We start from the raw sequence: 21,047 nt of genomic DNA on the forward strand, positions 1-21,047 counted from the left end.
AACGTCTTGTTTTGCTTTTGTGCACCATCTTACAGTGTAAGACGCGATTACTACTAAGCGGGTTTACTATCTGCGGGAGCTCGAGAGAGTGAAAAGCTTTCCTGATATGTCTGCCCCCATGTGTCGAACGACAACCATATCACCTTTTTCCTTCTGTTGTTGTAAAGCCTGACGCATGGGCCATCATTGGGAGCGGTGGTCGTGCTCCCTTGTGACTTGGCCGGTTTTGAGAGGTGAAGGACGGTGACGAGTGCGCTGGTTTCATCGCGATCCCAAGAGAATACGAGAAAAATGATGGGTATCACCTTTTAGGCCTCTGTCTCGCTGTTGCTGGGCGATCTAGCCTTTAAAAGATCCCCTTCCTTTTCCTGCGTACGCTCTAAACATTCTAATGACTATTGCGTCCAGTCGTTTCCTGGTGTGTTCTTGCGCGAGTCACAAACTTCGGAGCTTCTTCAGGTTGTTGTTCATTTCTTCCCCGGTGTCGCGGCGCTACCGCCGTGACCGGGGCAGGCTCTATCGAACAGGGCACTGAAGGAGGGCATAAGGAAGCAGATGAAATTCGCTGTTGGGTATAATATGCACAAAAACAGATGTACAGCTGCATAAGCGCGTGAACTAGAGAACTGAGCCAAGAACAGACACAGCAGCATCCCTTCTTCACCCACGATTTCGGGTTTCTGCCCAGACGACAGGAACTATCAGATTAGGAATAACGCACTAACTAAGTGTCAGGGAATAGCGGAGAACGCGCTGCTTGCACTCAAGCGCCTGCGTCACACAAAGTGAGGTGTACGTTTCGAAAAAGGGCAACCATGGATATCCGAAACGAAGCGTCGACGCAAACAGCGGGATGCGCGTGTGTACATTGTGGCTCAGCATAAAAACGCGACGCTTAGTTCTAGTCTACAAGGTCGACGGTCCCAGCAGAAGTCCGGGCCGGGTCTTATCAAAACCTCCGGCAGGCACTTGTTCGAGCAGGACGCGTTCGACCTCATCTTCCTGACAACAGCAGAAACACAACACAGATGCGCGAAAACGGTTTACTGGCGAATAGTATAAACGGCTAGAGTAGGCGAAGACGCAGCGACGTAACCGTGGATCACGCAGGCATTCGCCCGAGGCCTAGAGCCACGAGGATACAACGCGAGATGAGGCTTCAGGACCCTGACCATGTTCACTCACATCTGTGGCCTGAAACGGAAAAGCCAGAACTGGAGAAATCGGAGATTCCGCGTCACTGCAGAAAACAAACCGGCAGCTGTGAAACCTTTGGGCAAGATTCGAAAGCGGGAAAACGGAACACAGCCGGCCCAGACGTCGCTAGCAAGCAATAGCTTGAGGAGAGAGTTGTTTAGAGTTGCCGCGGAGTTACACTCGAGACGCACAAGAATTGCACCAGAAAGGCGCAGGGGTCTCAGACACAGGCACAACGTCGAGGGTCGACTGTGATAGTCACTCACCAGCATGCGTTCGTGAAGCCAAGTGTAGCGATCCGAGATGATCTCTCTCTCATTCAGCTTCCGGTAGCGGCAGGATGCGTAAACAGTCTGAAGCGAGAGGCCACACGAAAGCAGCAGATTCACGTCTAGACCGCCAGGAGGCGTAAAGAAAGTCAGAAAATGCCACTTCTAGCGACAGGTACGCTGCACTCTGTGTGTCGAAAACACAACGGGACTTTGAGGTTGCAAGCGCGAGCCATACGGGTATGCCTTGTCTTTTCTCGCGTAAAACAGCTGCCCTCTTGGAGACAAGCAGTCTCTCCCTTGAAGACATTTCCGGAGGGGTGATAAGTCCACACTCTGTGTCTTCGCCTCACACGGTCCGGCGCCCGTTTCAACAGCTCCAAACGTTCTGTTCTCTTGGCTGTTGGGGAAAGTCTAGGTTTTTCCTTTTTACAGGTCCCCTGTGGCTTGAGGAAGATGCTGGACAGGGAGCGAAAACCCGTGTGGAAGTGGAGGAATGTCTTCAGCTGATTTCGAATCGGGAAGAACGCCATGAGGCACAGCCTTGGAGAATCCACTTTTTTTACATTGTGAACAAGACATTCGTTGACTCGCTATTCCTTGCAACCTCCTGCTCACCTTGATTCCTTGGTACCAGAAAGGAGACGTGAACAGAAAGAGGAAGAAGGGTCCGACGTTGGCCTTCGTCCAGAAATATTCCGAGTCGAAAAACTGGGAGAAGGAAACTCTGCAGGACCGGGCACAAGGATAAATAAAAAAGCGAATGGGCAAGCACGCTGAAGGGGAGGGAGGAACCGCACGACGATCGGAAGGGTACAGAAGGGTGACGCAACCGCGGCGTTGAAGCCAGCCCATCGTCTAACACGGGAAACTCGCAGCGTACACTCGCTAGAAAAAGTCTACACTTAATCCCGTTGGAATGGTTATGACTCTCAGTACGAGGGCGCTGGTCATACTCCATCCTGTCCGCTTTTAACCAGGATCGGTGTAACCATGGAAGAGGGAGTAAATGACACATTAAGAGAGTATTGTACACCCTGAAAGAGGCATGATAACACTACACACAGTGAAAAATGGAAAATGCAGCTGGTGTCCAGAAAGCTGTCTTCGGGCTCTCCCGGCCAAGTTACCCTGCCGTAAACGCCCGGCCCGTCCTTACGGGCAACCAGGCACGAACAAAAATGCTAAAGAGAAGCTCTGCTTCGCATTTTCAGAATTGTGGACGCAGGCAATGCGTTCTAGGACGGAAGCAGGCTTAGGTGGCAGCGCCGCCGTATCGGCCAGGCAACAAACAGCGACGTGTTTCTTGGAAGCATTTGAAGTGAAAACGAGGAATTCGAATTCATCGGAAATCAGGTTTTGCCCTCGCCCCAGAGAGACGACGAGAAACAATCAAGGTCTTGTTTGCCTGATCAAAAGTTCTAGTGATGGTTGAACTGCCGAGGAGGCGAGCACTGTCCAAACACACCAGCCGCAGAAAGCGTCCGTCCTGTTAAAAGGCACGTTGTCCCTTTGCTTTGTCGCTACTGAACAGAGTTTTTCTTGCTCTTTTCATCGTAAATATGTGTTTCTTCTGCTTCGTCCGTACCTCTCTTTGGCGCCGCCGAGTTTGACGCTCCTCCCCAGTGGCAGCAGCCCGAGCCGCGGGCTCGACATGCGGAGAAGTCTCGTAGCCCAGGACATTTTGTCGAAACGGTGGAAAACTAGAAAGAAAAGAAAGTGCGAGAGACACACAAACCGTCACGCAGACTCCGCGAACCCACGTTCAGCTGGCGCGTGTTCGTTACTTCCTGGCGACTGGAGAGAAAGAAAACAGTGGACTAGGAACCCGACGCTGCTCACAGACACAATGGTAGTTTGCGGAATTTTCGGGGATTCCGAAAAGCAGAGTCGAAGTGAAGATTCCTTCTGATTGGTGTGCCGGCATTTGCTTCGCTGACCGCAGGTCACACAACTCGCGACAAACCGCCTGTCGTGGAGACTACAGGGGCGCAGAGATCGCGGGAGCGAAGAAACAGACAATTTCACTTTGGGAAGACACCAGAAAAACAGAACAGCGCACGAGACACGCTCCGGAAAAGATACAGCGAAACACTCTGCTGGTGGCGTTCGGCCAACACAGAAATTCAGACGTCGACTGTCTCATCAGAGATCGTCACTGGTTGCGAGCATACGCCGATTTCTCCCTCGCCAGGATTTCGAAAATCCCCTGCGCGCTGCATGCGCGCTTTTTGCTGAACACGCGACTGCCGGGAGAGCTCAACGAGGCAGAAAGAGACCAGTACACATGTTTCGAGGAAAAATGTTTCGTCCCGGGGATCCAAGGAGGACCCAACGAAGGTGTGAAAATGTCGGATACCTAGATATCTCCCTTCCCAGTCGCTCCAGGTGTCACGCGCCGGTTCTCCGCGATTGCCCTCGTCCCTCTTCTGTCGCGTCGTCAACTGCCTCTTTTCGCCTCTCGTCATTCGTCTTTCCTCAGTCGACAGTCTTCTGCATCCATTCGGTGTGCAATTCTCGTGCGCCCCTGTCTGGAAGCAGGCACATACAGCCTGAGATAGCCTCGACTGCACATCCTGAATGTGCGTCGTAAGGAGCTCGGCCTCTCCTCCAGGCGGGGTACCTCCGACTCTCGTCTTTGATTCTGCCCCCTGTTTATGATACCACTGTTTCACAGTCGTTTCCTGCCCGCTTATATGGACACAATTGGCGGTCGAGTTACTAGGGACGCCCCGTTGACAGCAAGACAAGCTGCCGGGCAACACTCCCGGAAAACCAGGCTCAGAGACCGGCGGATATGACTACAAGGGAACTGCAGTAGAAGAACAGAAAACGAAAATACGAAAATACCTGTAGCGTCTCCGCGGCGTCTTTGTGAAAACAATGCTGCCGGTGGCGTCAGGCGGCCTCCCGCGGCACGCAAAAGCGCTGCGGAGTCACGCCCGACGAGGTTTCTCTGAGAGGAGCATGTCCAGTTCTTGCTCAGGAGGCAAGTTTGTTCTGTCTGCTTCTCCTCTCTCATCTGTCTCCGCCTCCAATGCGTCGCAATCCCGTTCTCCGGCCGGTGTGTCTCTGAACCACCCTTTTCTGTCTGCCTCTCTGCCGTGCCACTCCCGCTCTCTATCTGCCGCTTCCTCTGCCTCTTATCCTCTCTCCTCTGGTTCGTCTCTCTCTCCTGTCCTTTCCGCTCGTTCTTCCCTGTCTCGCTCCGAGGTCACTCTGTGCTCCGCTTCGCTCTCTGCGCGGTCGCCGTCTGCAGGCGCAGGTGGTCGCGAGTCGTCTTTCGCGAGTTCCCCGTCCTCCACTCGTCGTTCGGTGCTTCCTTCCCTCCTTGCTTTCTCTCCACACTCCCGTCTTTCAGGCCCTGCCTCTCTCTGTCGTCTTTCCGCCCTCGCGTGTCCTGTTTTCTCGCCTGCTGCTGTTCCCTCTGCTGCCTCGGCCTTATCGGACGGCCTGGGTCCAGTCCGCGCTGCCCACAAATTTGCAGCTCCACCTTGTCCCAATCTTTTGCTTCTGCGAAAAACCATCCATCAGCGTCTCCAACCGATTCTCTTCTTCCTCAAAAATGACGTGACTATGGGCAACTACGTCTACGATCAGCATTTCAAGGTGCGGGGAAAAAGTCGCGCGCTTCCATGTGACGAGAATAATCATTTGTGATGTAGACACGCGGCCCTGTGAGCACAGGCGCAGTGCCCAGTTCGCCAGTGGTGATGCTTTTCGCCTATGTATGCGTCCGGAGACCGCGTTGCTGATGTAGGCATGTGAAACATTTTATCTCTCTCTCAGTCCCCGGACTTTCCGTGACTACCTTTTTAAGTGCACAAATACAGGGGCCTCCAGCGCAGATCTGAAGACACAGCACTCTCAGCAAGCATGTGCGTTTAATACGGTGATAGATTTTTTGGCAGTCTCCTCCCGAGCCTCCAGTCGCGCATATCTGCCACCCACCGCTGCGCGATATGACCCCAGGAAAGCTCTCTCTCTAGAGCTATTGCAGACTGCTCGTGCACAGCAGCTCGGAGTTGCAAACACGGCGGCTTGCACTCGCCCCGTGAGAACTAGAGAGCTATGATATGAGAATGCATTGCCTCTCGAGGGAAGGAAATCCTGTGTCGGTCGCCAGGGAGAGCAGCTGGACATACGTTTGTTCGTTGTCACGTTTCTTTTGACTGCTGCTGCAGGGTGTCCTGTGTTCTCCCTTGTTTGAAGGAAAGTCCTACAAGGAAATCTACGCGATGGTGGACCGCGTTCTTGAAGACATTGGTGAGCAGTATTTCTTGCCGCCTCACCATGTGGGTGCTGTGTCGTTTTCTGACTCCAAAAAGCTCCTTCCTAATGACAGTCTGAACGGAATTCATGGATCGAATTCTCGTCGACCCAGCACCTGGGAGCGGGAGACCTGAGCGCGCCTGTCCGCAGTCACTTCCCTGGCGTCGGGCGCCACCACGCGGATCACCAAGAATAGCAAGCAACCGCTGCAGGCTGATGTAATGTACACAGATATGTGTATGCATAGGTGTGTGTATACCTGAATATACGAAAATGTAAATACGTATACGTGTCCTCAGGCAGATGTATTGTTCGCCCGAGGTAGAGACTGATTTTCTTGTCAGTGTCGGAATGTTTTCTGCTTCGTGCCGTAGGCAGTCTAGAGGCTGAAATCGAGAATAACTTCAGTGCAGACCCGGCACGCACGAGTGTTTCAATTAAAGATGCGTAACAGTGTGCTTTTCCTCTCTAGTGAAGGGGTGCATGGATTCATACGGATCTGAAAGCGGGTTTGCGTCTTTCCGCAAATGACTGCTGACTCGTTTCCCTCTTGTGGCACGAAGCAAGAGTCATCTGAAGAGCTTTGGATGGCACGGAGGCCAAGCATGGTCCAAGGAAGCCTTTTTTCTTGGCTCGGTCTCTCTCTTGTTGCCAGTTCACTCTTCTAAGTGGGCTCGAAATTGTGCGACTGAGACGGACGTGTTTTGAGGTGCCTTATTGCCGTTCTGCGTTGTCTTAGGCCTCAGCGGGCGCGTCAAACTCTACTGCGAGCCGCCTTCCCTCTTGCACGTAAGCAGCTGGGACGACGGAAGTCGAGGGTTCTTTGCAGAATGTATGGCTACAAAAAAACGATATTCATCGTCTGCAGAACTCCGTTTTTGCCGCTTCAAAGAAAAAAGCAAACTGGGTTTCGAAAAAGGTGCACGAAGTTTCCCTGTCGCAACCTCAAACCTTCGTCCGCGAGAAACGCATTCACCTTGCCAGTGGGCGTCTAGCGAAGTCGTCCGGCGCAGCAGCCCTTGTCGAGACAAGCTCAAAGAGAGAGCGCCACCGGAAGCTGCATTTAGTCTTGCCTCCCTTCCTTGTTTGCAGAAAATGAAGTACCACGTTCGGAAGCACTGGCCGCTCGAGAAGTAGGAGAACGACTCCGAGCGGAAGCATCTGCGTCTCAGAAAAACGTTCATCTCTCGCCTTCCGTTTCTATATGTTGTCAAGAAGCAGGGGCCAACTTTTTTACCCTTGTACTTGAGGGGTATATATATATATATATATATATATGCATGTATATTTATATAGATGTGCGTAAAAACAAGAGTGCGAAGACGAATACGGTCTGACGGAAATCGGATGTGTGTCGGCAGTGCACATTCCACACTGAAGATCCGAAACTGGAGCCATCACAGATCATGCATGCAAATTGGCGACCGGAGAACGATCCCCAATCGCAGAAAAGGAGCGCAGGTTGCGGCATCAGAATCCCGACGGCATTGTCTAAGTGCCAAGGTAGAAGAAGGGGAGCGGAGAGAAGCATACTGAAAACTGAAACGAAACCGCTCATAACAAGGATCATGATACTTTAGAAAACCAGAAAAGCATTTCGGTCAACTTCTTCTAGGCCCGCATGCCCGGGCAGCGACACCTGCTGGGATTGCTTGCATGCTAATACGGTTTGGCGGACAGAGAAGACTAAGATAAACACAACAGAGAAGAGTTACGATGAACAGAAGCAAAAATGAGACGAAATAAGCACTTTCCATTTTTAGTTAAAACGAGCAGAAACGCGGATGGCATTCTGGGCAGAAGCATTTAGCCAACAAATTCTTTCCCCGATCACGCTCCCATGTTTCCAAAAGGCTGAAGGGTCTCCATGATTCCCGAGAATGCAGCGAATCCTGCGCATCCTGCAGCAGCTGCCCATGGGCCACCTGCAGAGAGAAAGCAAGCACCCATATCGCGACTGCTCTTTGGTTGCACCTACAGTTTACACAGAGAGCGGTGTGAAGAAGCTAGAGGGAAATGTGTAATGACTTGGAGTACAAAGGTCACTGCAGATACGAAGCCAAAAAAGGTGAAAGCAGATTCACAACATGCCGATGAAAGACAAGGTGTGGCCGAGACAGGCTCAGATATGTATTGAATGTTCCAAACACCGTGACGAATCAAAAGAACTTGGATCCGGTAAACAATGACATCATCCCATCCAGGACACAGGTGTTGTTTGTACTTTGGCCCGCCGACGGGAAGAAGCCGAGGAAGAGAGGGCAGGGATTTTGCACAATGGCAAGAAGAAATGGAAAACTCAAACAGCGGCACCGGGTCTGCTGGCCGGCTGCACCAGAGAGTAGCCTGAGTCTGGAGACGCCAACGTTTGTGAGCACAGTTCTGGGGGAAATGAAAGTGAAAAGCAGAGGCCGGAGGGAGATACCGACGCATAATAGTCTATCGTGAATGAGAGAGACCAGAGGGAGGTTGGAACGGAGTTGGCCACTTGCGTGCAGTGAGGGCAAAACAGAAGAGAAGCGCAACACAGCCAGTCAAAAAAGGAGAAGCGATATTGGAAGGATTCACACAAGCTAAGGCCGACGCGCATTGCAGTTTCCGCATTGTCTAGAAATACGTGGGACTCAACCACAGAGAAAAGACCGATTTATTGACTGGTACAAATTGACGGGAAATCGACACTTGAAGGTGGCAGGGAACTCGATCAGCAGACCACAACACGGAATTTGGCGACGATCGTGATTCTACCCCTACGGACCTTTGTAAGAGAGGGCAGCTCCTGTGAAGCATCCAGCGTAGATTGCGTTGTTTATGTCGTGGACCGCCCTTTCCTGGGTTTAGAAACGCACAGACCAGCGCCACGAAAAGCTGTAAAAACGTCTCTTAAGCCCTAATCATCCGCGGTCCTCACGCATTCACGGAAAACGCAGAATCCCTACACGACAGCCCATCTCTTTCCGCTGGTCATTGATCACTTCTTGCTAATGAGGATGAGTCAGTACGTAAAAGCAGGACTCCCGGAAAGGTGCTGATACACAAACGCGCGCAGTCACTCGCGTTGTCACCCACCATTTCTTCCCGTATTCGTTTTAGACACCTAGACACCGTGCTGGTCTACCTTTACGCAACACACAGCTCGCGTCCCGAGGCTGGATGATCGCTCTCTTACTCTCTGGATGAAGCATTCCGCAAGGGAATAGAGAAAACCCAGTTTGGCAAAACTCTTGGCAGAGCGTCCAACTTCCGGCAGGAAGTTCCGATATTGCTGCCGCATCTGGTCACGGAAAGGGAGACTGGTGTCCACGTCGACGGGCTTCATCGTGAAGAAGAAGGCGCCGAAAAGACCTCCTGGAGTAAGCGGCAAAGTGAGAAGAAAATCAAAGTCATTCCATTCAAAACCGGTGACTCGTGAGTATCAACGTCATCCACGATCAAGACCTTCGTTTCGGGGGAAGTCGTTTCGGGGGTAATCGTCTCGAAACGCCCCAGTTCATAATGTGTAACAGGAAGTCTAGCTTCAGAGTTCAGGGTCGCGGATCATTTGTATCGCAACAGTATCCATAATGTGACACCAACAAGGTCTTCCGCCGATGCCAGCGAGTTCAGGCAGACCCCGAGAAGCAATGGCAAAGCATACGAATGCACGGCTAGGGAAGCAAACGTGGGAAAAGGGGAACGAGCAAAAACAGAACAGAAGGCGGCAGAGAGAACAGCGAACCTCAGACACGCACATACAAGAGGGTACCGAGGAACGAAGAAAGAAACCATAGAATAAGGCGAAACGAAGAGAAGAAGGCAGTGAAATAGAGCGCGAGAGGGGCTGCACGCGACGAAGCCGAGGACACGGAAATCCAGACATGGAGAGAAACCCACAGGTAGTTGCCACGGCGGAGTGGGCCACACGAGGTTGCAGGCAGAAGGGAGAAGGCAGGCACGAAAAGGCACAAAAAGCCAGCGAGGGACGGATACGAGCGCTGCGTGCACAGCAAGGGAGATCAGACGTAACACCTGGGGGGCGAGAGGGAGGAATAGGGAACGAAGAGTTTCACATGCAGACACCCACACGCTGTCGCGGAAGGTAGAATTTTCCGTATCCCTCGCTATGAATGATTTCTCTGCTACCGCCTCGTGCCAGCAGAGAGAGAAACACCGCATCCTCTTACCCAGGACTCCGCCTCCAGCCCCCATGACGGCTGCCCGCGCCAGACAGCCCTCCGTGAAGAACCGTTCGACTTTGTTTTGTAGCAGAATCTGTTGCTGTATCTGTTTCTGTTCGTCAGTCAGAGTCGTCGCGTCGGGCGTCAAGTTCAAGGTTCGGTATCTGTCGCCCAAGAAAATGTCCATGGGCTTCTCCACCGGACGCTCGGAGGGAGAAAAGGGAACCGCAAAGTCAGAGATAGAAGAATGGGTCGACGGGTTTTGCTGAACCGCTGCGGGCGACGGAGCGGGTGAAGTGGGGGACAAAGCCAGGGGGGAGGGGGGCTCTCCTCTGGAAGACTGAAACATCTTGTGAAGGATCGAACAAATGGAGTTAAAGTGTGCCAGCGAGAACGGATCAGAAAGGAAAACAACGCGGAAACGCAGCCGAGCAAGAACCGCGAGGATCTGCCCGTAGGTGAGGACGGAAGAGCTGTGCAGCTACAGCGGTAGATGTAGGGGCAGAGTCACAGGCAGGGCGAATGAGGTCTTCGTGGGTCTTTCAGGTGATGTGGAGGTGTCGGAGTGTGGGTGGCCTGGTGTCTGGAACCCGCTTCGCATATAGAATGCGTCGCAGGAAAAGGTTCAGCACACGGGACAACGAGGGGAAGAAGCCAGTGGTAATCCAGACGAAGAAAACTAGGAGGTACAGAGGGAGAAGGGAGACAATCGAAGATAGCGGAGTCAGACAATCGGACAAACAATCAGACAGCCGCGGAAACGGGAAATGAAGTCACAGATTCCTGAATGTCCTGTCGGAGAACATGGGGGAGAGAAACTGGTTTTTCTGTGTCTTTGGCTCTTAGCTTCGTGGAATTGCGGTAGGGCGCAGAGAGCGTCTCGGGCGGAGACACGGGGAAAAAAAGGTGCTGAATAATCACGAAAATTGTCAACAGCTTCCCCTCGCTAACAATCCACAGGAAAATAGCTGTGTTGGGTTTGACAGACCTCAGGATAATGCAGATTCTGTTGTTAAGTGTACTCAAAGGGTAAGCTACACCTTTTCACACGCGGCGAAGTTGAGTAAAGAAGCGTTCTCTACTGTGAAAAGTACCTGTAGCTGTCGATGGCAGAAGGCTTTGCCAGCGCGCAAGGCATACACCGCGAAAAAAACGCGAAATGCCTACGCTGCGTAAATCTACAAAAAATAATTGTCTTCTCGCAAATTGTCCTCTAAAAGGTGTAGGTACTTTCTGGTGAAGAATCCGGTAGTTCTTTGTCCCGCACACAAGACGTGTCGAGAATTGCGTGTCCCTGCCAGTCCCGTTCCGTCAATGGTGTCCCTAGGGTGTGGCCTGTGGCAGGTAAGCGTCGTTTTCCGACTGCTTCCTGATACACAGACTAATCCACGAACCTCAAGAAACATCTTCCAGTGAAGAACACCCTTGTCCAGGCATCCTCCTCTGTTGTCTTGTATGTGCCCGCGGTCAAATCGAGAAAGGCAGTCCTGTCTTCCGGAATGAGCTTTTGAAGAGGGTGGTTACGCTGTTGGGCGCCCGGTATGCAGAAACAGCAGCGGTGGCACTCAGCGAAAGAGCGCGTCTGTGTATCCAGATAGTTGACGCTCGCAACTGCATGAGTTCTTCTAAATTATAGATTGTGCGACACTGTCTATCTATAGTAACTGGACAAGCGTGTTTATTATCCCTGTGTGCTTCGTATGCCTCCGTGGACCGTAGTCAGGCGCGTGTGTCACCATGATCCACGATTCCTCTCCTGCGCAGACAACGGAAGCGACTGAGAAACTAGAGGAGTTTTCGCGTGCACATGGCCGAGGGGAGTGTATGAGGAATCCAGGGCTTGCACGCAGTGAGAGGAGACTTCGTGCAGCACGTTGAGAAGGAATTGCTGTTACCCAAGTGATCCCCTCGCTAGCTAGTTTGTGGCGGAAGGGTCGTGCTGAGTACCGAAGCTGCGCAGACCTGCCTAGCTGTCGATGCTTGCCTGTTTGTCCGTGCGCGCGGGTTTGCCCTGGACCATGGATAAGGTGACGGAAAATTCAGGGTTTCTACAAGGTCTTGTGTTTGCTGAGACCTTTTTTCGCCTTACTCTCAGCAGACGACAATCGGTAACCCAAAACACTTGCGCCACCTTATATACTTTCCGCGATAGACACTGGCGTGCACTGATCGCGCTGCCAGTCCACCGAACCACGCGATGCAACGGTCGCTGCCGTCCTGGCACCTTTTTCTCTGTTTCCATTGCAGAGTTTTGTCGATACTATGTGTCTGTACTGCGTGTACTGGGAATATTTGTCCCAGTATTTTGTTGGAAAAGCCACGGTCGTCTTGGTATTCCTTTGTCGCGGCATTTTCGTGAGATAATTTTCGCCGTTGTCGTAACGCCTCTGTCACGCCTACAACCGACAGTCTTGTCAAAACTGAAGCCAACTAGCGGAGCGCCGGTGCGTGTCGGAATTCACCAGTTTGGAGACTTGTTGCTTCGCACCCTGTTCTTTCAGGCATCTGGCTTCTTCCTTCCGAAATCATCTAGCTTCCTTTGCTCGTCCAGAGGTCCCGGATTCTGGTCTCCTCAGTCGTAACGCTACACCGGCTACGCGAGTGTGTCGCTGTCACAAGTCTTGTGTAGGTTCTTGATGCCTCCTTTTGCCCTCGGGGATTGCTGGTCAAGAACGGATATCTCCAGTTTTTCCAGTTTTGGGACAATGGTGGAGTGTGCGTGCAAGGGACGGAACTTAGCGTGAAACTTATTTCTGCCAATGCTCACCGATCAACCTTCCTTTTTGTCTCGATACCCTCCACTGTTGCTTGCTAGCTGGCGCGTTGACGGGAGCTTCTACCCCGAGAGGTGCTCCTTCTGACGGGGTGTCTGTAGATCGGTTGTTTTACCTTGTGGACGCCGATCCTCGTCCTCAAGTCTCGGGGGAGGAAGACCACAACTGCATCTCGTTCAACGGTTTGCCCACCAAGATGGCGTTGCCCCGGCTCCCGTCTAAGGAGTCGAACGCCCTCACCCGGCACGACTCTTCCAACACTGCGTACTTCCAGGACTACTGGTCGGAAAACTCGTCGGATTCTGGACTATCCCAGGGACAGGACAACGCTTGCACTCCCTTATGCGGAAACGGAGGTCGTGTCCGTGGGTTTCAAGCATCGGTTGTCGTGCCACCCCCTGCGCCCTCCCCCGGACATCAGACGGGGCAGTTCACTACACTGAGTCACCCCTCGCAGTATGAAACAGTTACCGCTGCTCACGAAGGTGGTGGCGTCCCACAGCACCAACAGGAAAGCAGTCTCCACCATTCTTCTGTGTGTCATATTCCTCCGGGTTCTCAATGCAGCCCACTTCAGCGATCTGCTGTGGATTTGACCTCTGCTTCTGCAGGTGGCCACTCCCCTTCTGGGTACTCACGCCCGCAGCAACTGCCGATAAGAGACCACCTGAGTAGTCAGGCCAATTCTCTCTTTGTTTCCGCCGCGAATGGTCACCTCGTGACGCAGAGTCAGGGTCAGGCGAAAGTCGAGAATCCGACGAACCACATTCAGCCTACCCTTGCCCACAACGGCGATGCAGGGAACCCTGCGAGTCGGGGGACGGGAGCTGAACGGCCTGAAACGAAGAAGGGGAAGCGATCGCAAGGCAAGAAGGCGGGGGAGGGAGCTTCTCGCGGAAAAGGCACTCCGCAAAATACGGCGTCGAAGACCAAGGGAAACGAACAGCAGCCGCAAGGCGCCAGCGGTAAGCAGGACGCGAGCAAACAGAAACGCACGACGTTAAAGAGAAACCCCGCTGGTAAGCCGGAGCTTGCCGGTGTATCAGCCAAATCACTCCCAGTGGGTGACGCATCGATGGGCGCTGAAGCAGCTCTTGGAGTTGCCATATCCGCAGACTACCTAAAGAGAAATCAACAGGAGGACAGCGGTGTAGCACCTTCACCGAGCGAAGCTGCCGTGACCACTCAGTCAGGTGGAGAAGGTTCTAGGATCTCGGCTGGCATTTCACCAGCGCAAAACCTTCCCGGTTCGTCGGCCGCTGGCGCGTCGAAAGGGGTCGTCGCTCTCGCGCATGATATTACCCCAGGGTGGGGGATGCTGCCGGCCGAAGCACAACACTATTCCGCCACCACAAGTCAGCAACAGCGAGAATGGAGGAGCTTGAAAGAGAGCGTTAGAGAGAATCAACACGGATCAGATAAATTGGCAGGGGAAGGTGTCTTTGTAAACAAGGTGCCTCGGCAAATTCTACCCAGTCCCCCAAATCCGGCCCTCTGTGTAAACACAGAGCGACCACCATCAAGGCCGTGCATCGATATCAAGTTCCGGCTTCTGTCACGCCAAGAGCCGCGCGCCGGCGGTGTCCTGTCCAAGAGCCTCATGCAGCCGATGTTGACAACAGGGATCACACCGAGGTCGAAAGCAGCGTCCAGAAAGGTGTCAGAAGCAATATCCAGAAAGATGTCGAAAGCGACGTCCAGAAGGATCTCGAAAGCAACTGCCCTGCCGATTTCGAAAAGTGACATCCTGTCAGAGCCCGGCGTCGTTGACTCTGAAGGGAAGGTGCGATTCCGAGTGTTCCAGGTGAAACGTCCGGGAGAAGATAGATGGTCGCTCGTTGCATACAAATGGCTGAATCACAAGCGTTCGCCTCAAACTGCAGAAGATTGTGTGCCTCTCTCCTGCAATGAGCAGTGCGGCGGCACTTCCACTGCAGTCTGTGGAGCCTCTGAAAAAAGCGTTGCCATCTCACACGGCACGGGTGCGAGTAAACAGGAAGGCGGGCTGAGTTCGTTTGTGTTCCCGTGCGCCAGTACCGTCTCGCTACAGATCCCTGGATGCATGGACTCTGTGCAGACACCTGCTGTCGGCGATCAAGGCCGGTGCAACACCTCTTGCCTCCCGACTGTTGAGGCTCCCCAATGGTGCTCTCAAGGACAAGTCCAGCAATGCAGTGCAAGCGACAACGCTGAACTTGGGCTAGTTGCTTCAGGGGAGACAGCTCCTGGCGAACCGTACCAACTCAGTTGCTACGGGATAGATGCGGGGCAATATTGTCAGTTCGGGGATGGCACACCGGCTGAGCCTGTGGAATCATGGTGGACACCTCAGGCATCGGCGGAAGACTTACAGATGGTCGACACGCATTATATGGACGCAGAGGCATGGAGCCAGCCGAACAATGGTGAGGGCGTCTGGAGTGATCAGTTCGGTATTGGAGATTTCCCACAGGCATTCAATTCTCAGGAGGCCCGACGGTCCTCGACCAAGCTCAAGCAAGGAAATCTGCCTCGAGCATCGCTGGCACAAACAAATCCAACATCATCCGCCGCAGTCGCTGTGACATCGAGTATGCCTGTGAATCAGACGGAGTCAAGAGCGTCTCGAGCACATGTTCGACAACGCACATCGCAGCAGCCCCCAAGCCGGAAGGCCACCCGTGTGTCAGTCCCTGCTGAGGCGAAAGAAGGTCGAAAGTCCGTCGGCGAGCCAAGACATTCGATCGGGATTGGCAAGCGTGTGAGTTCGACATCAGCTTCTCCAGGAGGAGCTTCAACCAGTTCTCCAGCCAGAGTGATCTCGTTCGCGCCAGCGTCCTATCTAAAGCGTGCTACTTCAAAACGGGGAACCGTGGCTCAGGAAGTTAGCTCCTCTGGTGCCGCAACCGCATATACATTGGTGGCGGATGGTGGTGCGCAACATTCACCACAGTCCATGGCCAGCTTTTCGAGAGTCGAGCAGAAGTCTCCGTCGGCGAACATGGCTGATGTTGCGTGCTCATCGTGGCAATGTAAGCCTCTCAGCTGCTGTGAGAAAACTGAATCGTATGTTTCCGCTCCTCCTGTCTCTTCTTGCACCTGGACTCGGGCCGGAACGACCGCAAATGAGCAGCAGGTGCCCTCTCCAGCCGTGAGCTCTGAAGAACTTGACGTTTTACAACAGGTACCTGCACACCTTCGCTCATCGGCATTGTTGACTGGACCTGAAGCATCCCAGGCCGTACCACCTGCTCGCACGACAACCGCACCGACTGAGTATCAAGTCCCCGTAGGTGCCGACGCATCTGACCGTCAGACAAAGAAAGAGTTTTCGTTGAAGAGCTGGCTAGTAAATTCTTTGTTATGGTCAGCCTGCCGAGAATCAGACAATGCAGACACGAAAAAATCAGAACCCTCTCCGGAGGTCTCAGGCCTTGTCAAGGAGGAAGAGGAAGGGGAACTCCCCCAGATATCTCAGGAACAAGCAAAGCAACTCAAGGACGAAGCAGAACACGCGGATGACCGTGTAGATGTCTTCCCGCCCCACCAAATCTCACGCGACAAACAGCGGAAGGATGGTAGCATTTCGGTCTTTTTCCGAGAGATAAAACGACGCCAAGACACTCGCAAATTGCATAGTAGACGCCAGGACAGTCGAAGCGCTACGGCCATCTTGGAAAGGCTGGCGTCTGCATCTTCCGTTTCTGCTGCTGCAGCGACAAAGCCGGAAGATGAACTCATGTCGCTTCTGTCAGCCGCCACCATCTACAAAGACAAACCAGAGCCCGTCTTCCTCTTCCGCGTAATTCAATCCCAACAGGCCAAGGACAGAGAGTGGAGGCGACTTGTTGCATTCCGACCCCCCGTGCATGTGCGGCAACCTCCCGCGCCTTATCTGCCTCACACAGAGAGTCACATGGCGAACAGCCAAGGCGTTCACGGAGATTCCGCTTCCATGAGATGTGTCGTGCCTTCAGCGTGTTGCCGCTCTGCTTCTGTTCAGTCCGATGACTCAATTGTGACGCGCAAGTATGAACACCGAACTAGCTACGTGCCTTTAGCCACGCGAGGCAAGACGCTCCATGTTGTGACACACCATGGGGTTGAAAACGCGACGCAGAGCGTCCTACGGGACGAACAAAAGACGCAAAGCGAACGCCTTCCGTGCGTTTCCTCATTTGCTGTCAAGATGGCTAGAGAGGCGGCTGAACGCATGGCAGTGCGTCAAGCGATCAAAGAGGCGAGGGGAACTGGGTCAAGTGACCGAAGCGGGACAGAGCTCCAAACGACAGAGGAAACGGAACTCGTCGAGACTGACAGGGAAGAGGAGGTGGACGATCACGAGGAACCGATACAAGAGTACGAATTTCAATGGGAAGGTACCTGGAGGAGCATTGCCGGAGCGGCAGAGCTGTTCTGTTGCTCTGATGCATGTGCAAGCCAAACACCTATCACCCCTTCAACTCGTCGGGAAGCACCAATGGTGATGATCGAGGATAGTGCTGATGAGGAAGACAAGACAGATGTTGAGGTGGTAATTGAGGAAGGACAGGAGGAAACTGAAGACGCTGTTGAGGAAGGAGGGAAACAACTTCATGGTGCAGTTGAGGAAGGATATAAAGAAGCCGAACAGGTAATTGTTGAGGGAGAGGAAGGACCTGTGGAAACACTCGAGCAGCAGGGGGAGCAAGATGACGAGGTAGAGAACGCTGACTCCTGGTGTATGCTCTCATCTGCTCCGGAAAGCGTCCAAAGGGGAAGCTGTACTTCGTGTTGTGACGGGTGGAGATTGACTGACAACCCTCCAGCAACTATAAGTCCGTCATGCACTTCTGTCCGAGACAGCGCACCGGAATCTCGCAGCGAAACAGTACTAAGTCAGGGGACGGCACAGTATTCTAGCCTTTCCTCCTCACGTTCTCTACAGCCCAAATGTTCATACAGCTGTTGGGGCTTCCCTAAATATCCTTTCTCGTCAAAAGAAAGCGTCGCCTCGGAGACGGGCCCCCGAATGCCCCGTGAGTCGCCCTTGTTGAGTCCTCCATCTGCACAAGAAGGAGATACGGCATACGAAGACGGTTTTCCTGTTGATGATGGTCTTGAAGAAGAGCAACGACAAACCCCTGTCTATGTCATCCCTCCTGCATCAGCAAGTCTTGGTTACCAAGCGGATGGAAGCTTCCCTTACACGACACTATGGGGATACTCCTACCAGCAGCCCCCTGTAGCCGCAATTCCTGTTACAATTCCTTCACCAGCCACGACCTTTCCATCTACGCTGTCTCATTCTGTCATGGAGGGATCTGGTGTTGGGATTCCTCATCAAACGTCATTTTCTACGAGCAGCCCTGAATTTCCTGTTGCTTTTCTGCCCACAACTGTGGTGCCCTTTCCGGCTGCTCCCGCGCCGGAACCATCGCACGTACGGCTCTCCAAGATTCGTTTACCGCCACCCCCCCCACCAGAAATGTCTGAGAGTGAAGGCGCACGGCTGTTGGTCACGTCGAGAGAGGAAGAAACACAACGAGGTCCCCCAACATGGGCGGTTGTCCCCACGCCGACCCATCGAGTCAGGATCGCAGTGCTGCCGGGGCGGCAACCCTCGTCCGGGGGAGATGATGCAGTGCCATGCGAGTCTTGGTGTGGTACTCAGTACTGCTGCGAATGAAAAGACATGAACGGAAAATTGATTCGCATGTGCAATTGTACACTCAGATAAGAACCTCCAGAGACAATTTCACAAAGGGCAGGTGATGAAAGGTTGTTTAGCCAAGTTACGGTTTTGGACGAAAGTTTGTGGTTCTTGTCCCTTCCTGCGTTTGAGAAGATAGGAAGCCTCCGTCATGTTCTGTTTGTTGTTACCCGGCTCACACCGGATATAGTAACTGTAAGCTGGCTTGAAGAAGCCTCTGTAGATTGTTTAGTTGTGTGGTAAAAACTGTTATGTGTCTGCGAAGGTCCGAAGTCCGAATCAAAAATTGAATTAGGGTATTCTGGTAAATGATACGTGGAGCTGATCTCACCTCTAGGAACAGAGTTTTCGCCCTTGTCCGGAAACCGCTTATGAAGTGACTTCCCAAAGCAAGGATTTTTAGGTTTCCAAGAGATGCTTTGCAGTCTCCGGTCTCACTTTCAAAAGGGTTGCCATAGAGTGAGAAAAGGGCATCCCTGTGCGAGGTGATGGTTCTCGCCTGTGTTGATCGTGAACAGCACTAGGCACGAAGAACAGAACGTGTGACTCCTCACATCCCACCCACCTTGCACCATCTTATTTCCTCGCATGGCACAGCCGGGTGTAATTTTCCGGGATGATTGGTGCGCAGCCATTCTGTACAAAGCAGCGTTCTGCATCATCGTTATGGTCGAGGATGTTTTGCTCATGATGAGCGTTTTCATTATCCGCACCAATCCTTGCGAGACTTTCTTGCCCCTCATTTGCTGTCTCGAATGGGGAAAACGACGTCATCTTGTCTAACGACTGCGCTAACCCGTACACAAATAGACGTCAGTCTGTGCCGGAACAAGGACCAGCAGGCGCGTTGTGAGACAAGATGGTAACGTTGTGGAACGTGCTTATTCTTGAGAGCAGACTGGTCCATGAGGGTGCTCTCGTAGTGAGGTGCAGTTTCAGTGTGGTTGATATCATGTCCTTTTCGGAAGCCGTCACTGCAGCAAAATGTGAGGCGCCTTCCCAGTTTGCGCTGTTGGATTTGCGGTATCTCAAAATCGCTGAATGATGCAATAATTGTGGAGACAACCAATTACGTTTTCTAGGAAACGCTGCTCGGAAAATAAGGTGCTCTCTCAAAATTTGTTTGCTAATTTGTTAACTCGTGGAAACTGAAAGTAAGAATAAGTATGACTGGAGTACGATCAGGCATTTTCGTCGGCAAATGAAGTAGCTGAGAAAGACGATGTGTCACCTCGGCGGCCTCATCAAGATGTGCAGAGGAAGGGCATCTACACCGACGTCATTGCAACTTTCCTTAACACTCAATCCAGCGCGGAGAGTAGAATACCGAGCTCTGGATACGTTCACGCGGTATCACCAAAGTATGCTCAAGAACGTTCGGACACATACTACTCAGTGGCAATGAGATTTGTGTGGAACTAGTTGTTGAATGAAAAAGTTGATAGGTGTCGACAAGAGTTTTCCTCGTCAGCAAATCAATCCCACACCAGGCAGATGAGACAATGACAGAAGAACGACTCTCACACCATGAAAGGCAGATTCGATGCCAGTACAGTTTCTTTTGCATTAGGCCGCAGTTGTCGGTTTGAGCAGTTACTGTTTCGGAATCCCCACGGAAAGCACATTCTAGACTGACTAACCAACTGTATACCGGTGAGGTTCCGATTGCGACCCTGCTAACGAGTCGCGCGACCGTCGCAACACGTGTTTGAGCCTATGTCTCCATTGCTTCGGTGAAGCCCAGTCGGCTGCCTTTTCACTGGAAAGTTCCCAGAAATGTAAACTGTAGGATATTTCGTGTACGCAACGAAAAGTGGAGTGTCGCAGCCACAACGGTCTTATCCTAACGCTTCCAACTGTAGAGGAGGCGCTACCAAGGCTTTATGCTTTCTTACCCTGTACACGGGGGGCGAATATGCTCATCGCCTTTGCCCTGTGCTGAAGTATGGGTCACGGTAGAGCGTCACTTGACCGTGACTCGAGATTTTGATAGATATTCAACGGTACGCTTACCTCGCCCCACACTTGAGGGCCTGAAACGCCTTCGATTACCCACGCGTTGGTGGAGACTCACACTTTAACAGTACACAGCAGCAGAATGCAGTGCAACTGCACACTTGTTGTGGCTGTGTGTGCGTTCGCTCGTTGACGCATAAATGGGCGCACGTCTTTGTTTAGAAGCAGCAGAGAGCCAACTCCACAGCATGCGAACAGAACTCTAATTGCAAGTGTCGCTTCTGTTCAGTTGTGGTCATCAGACCACAGTTTTCCCAATGCTTGAACCGAAGTAGCAAAAAAACAAGCATGGAACCATCTGATCAGCTACATCCCATCGGAGTTAGACAAAATTTAGTTTCTTTCGGTTCCTGAGGATGAGAAAGAACATTTTCCCACACCGACAGCGTGGGGTTTCGGCTTCACCAAAGTCTGCTCGATTGAATGATTATACCAGTCTAGACAGTTTCAGCTCTCGCCTACATTGACGTTGTCTTGAGATTTGGCACAGGAAAAAGAGCTACTCAACACAGACTCCCCCTGAACGCATCGATGCTAAGTTAGCGGTAATCCTCCTGCCAGTGAGGCTGAAAAGTTTTATTGGACAGTAACAGGTCACTGAGTGCTCAGCCAACTGTCAGACCGGGTCATGCGACAGGAAGAAAGTTTCTGCCATGGTAGCATATGTTCTACATTTCACAGTTCGAACGCT

The 21,047-nt window shown here is 52.5% G+C and overlaps 4 protein-coding genes across 4 annotated transcripts; 2 read left to right on the top strand and 2 right to left on the bottom strand.

Annotated features, from left to right (window-relative positions):
• Positions 1-58: 58 nt before the first annotated feature.
• On the bottom strand, positions 59-3,610 carry TGME49_225730 (membrane protein, putative). The gene is made up of 4 exons (XM_002366195.1): positions 3,055-3,610; positions 2,085-2,193; positions 1,464-1,550; positions 59-1,002 (listed from the first exon to the last, which is right to left on the bottom strand). The coding sequence occupies exons 1-4, from the start codon at positions 3,147-3,149 to the stop codon at positions 907-909; spliced, it is 387 nt and encodes a 128-aa protein (XP_002366236.1). The 5' UTR covers positions 3,150-3,610; the 3' UTR covers positions 59-906.
• A 139-nt stretch (positions 3,611-3,749) lies between these two features.
• Positions 3,750-6,991, top strand: TGME49_225720 (hypothetical protein). Its single transcript, XM_002366194.2, has 4 exons — positions 3,750-5,075; positions 5,651-5,732; positions 6,478-6,527; positions 6,831-6,991. The coding sequence occupies exons 1-4, from the start codon at positions 4,350-4,352 to the stop codon at positions 6,873-6,875; spliced, it is 903 nt and encodes a 300-aa protein (XP_002366235.1). The 5' UTR covers positions 3,750-4,349; the 3' UTR covers positions 6,876-6,991.
• Positions 6,992-7,271: 280 nt separating this feature from the next.
• TGME49_225710 (mitochondrial inner membrane translocase subunit TIM17, putative) lies at positions 7,272-10,933 on the bottom strand. The gene is made up of 4 exons (XM_002366193.2): positions 9,902-10,933; positions 8,908-9,086; positions 8,497-8,569; positions 7,272-7,663 (listed from the first exon to the last, which is right to left on the bottom strand). The coding sequence occupies exons 1-4, from the start codon at positions 10,242-10,244 to the stop codon at positions 7,569-7,571; spliced, it is 690 nt and encodes a 229-aa protein (XP_002366234.1). The 5' UTR covers positions 10,245-10,933; the 3' UTR covers positions 7,272-7,568.
• Positions 10,934-12,865: 1,932 nt separating this feature from the next.
• Positions 12,866-19,460, top strand: TGME49_225690 (hypothetical protein; the record flags this gene model as incomplete). Its single annotated transcript, XM_018780110.1, has 1 exon — positions 12,866-19,460. One exon carries the CDS (start codon positions 12,866-12,868, stop codon positions 18,314-18,316), a length of 5,451 nt encoding a protein of 1,816 aa, XP_018636004.1. The 3' UTR covers positions 18,317-19,460.
• Between the last annotated feature and the right edge of the window lie 1,587 nt (positions 19,461-21,047).

The sequence above is a fragment of the Toxoplasma gondii genome, chromosome X, assembly GCF_000006565.2.
Source record: "Toxoplasma gondii ME49 chromosome X, whole genome shotgun sequence".
NCBI lineage: Eukaryota > Apicomplexa > Conoidasida > Eucoccidiorida > Sarcocystidae > Toxoplasma > Toxoplasma gondii.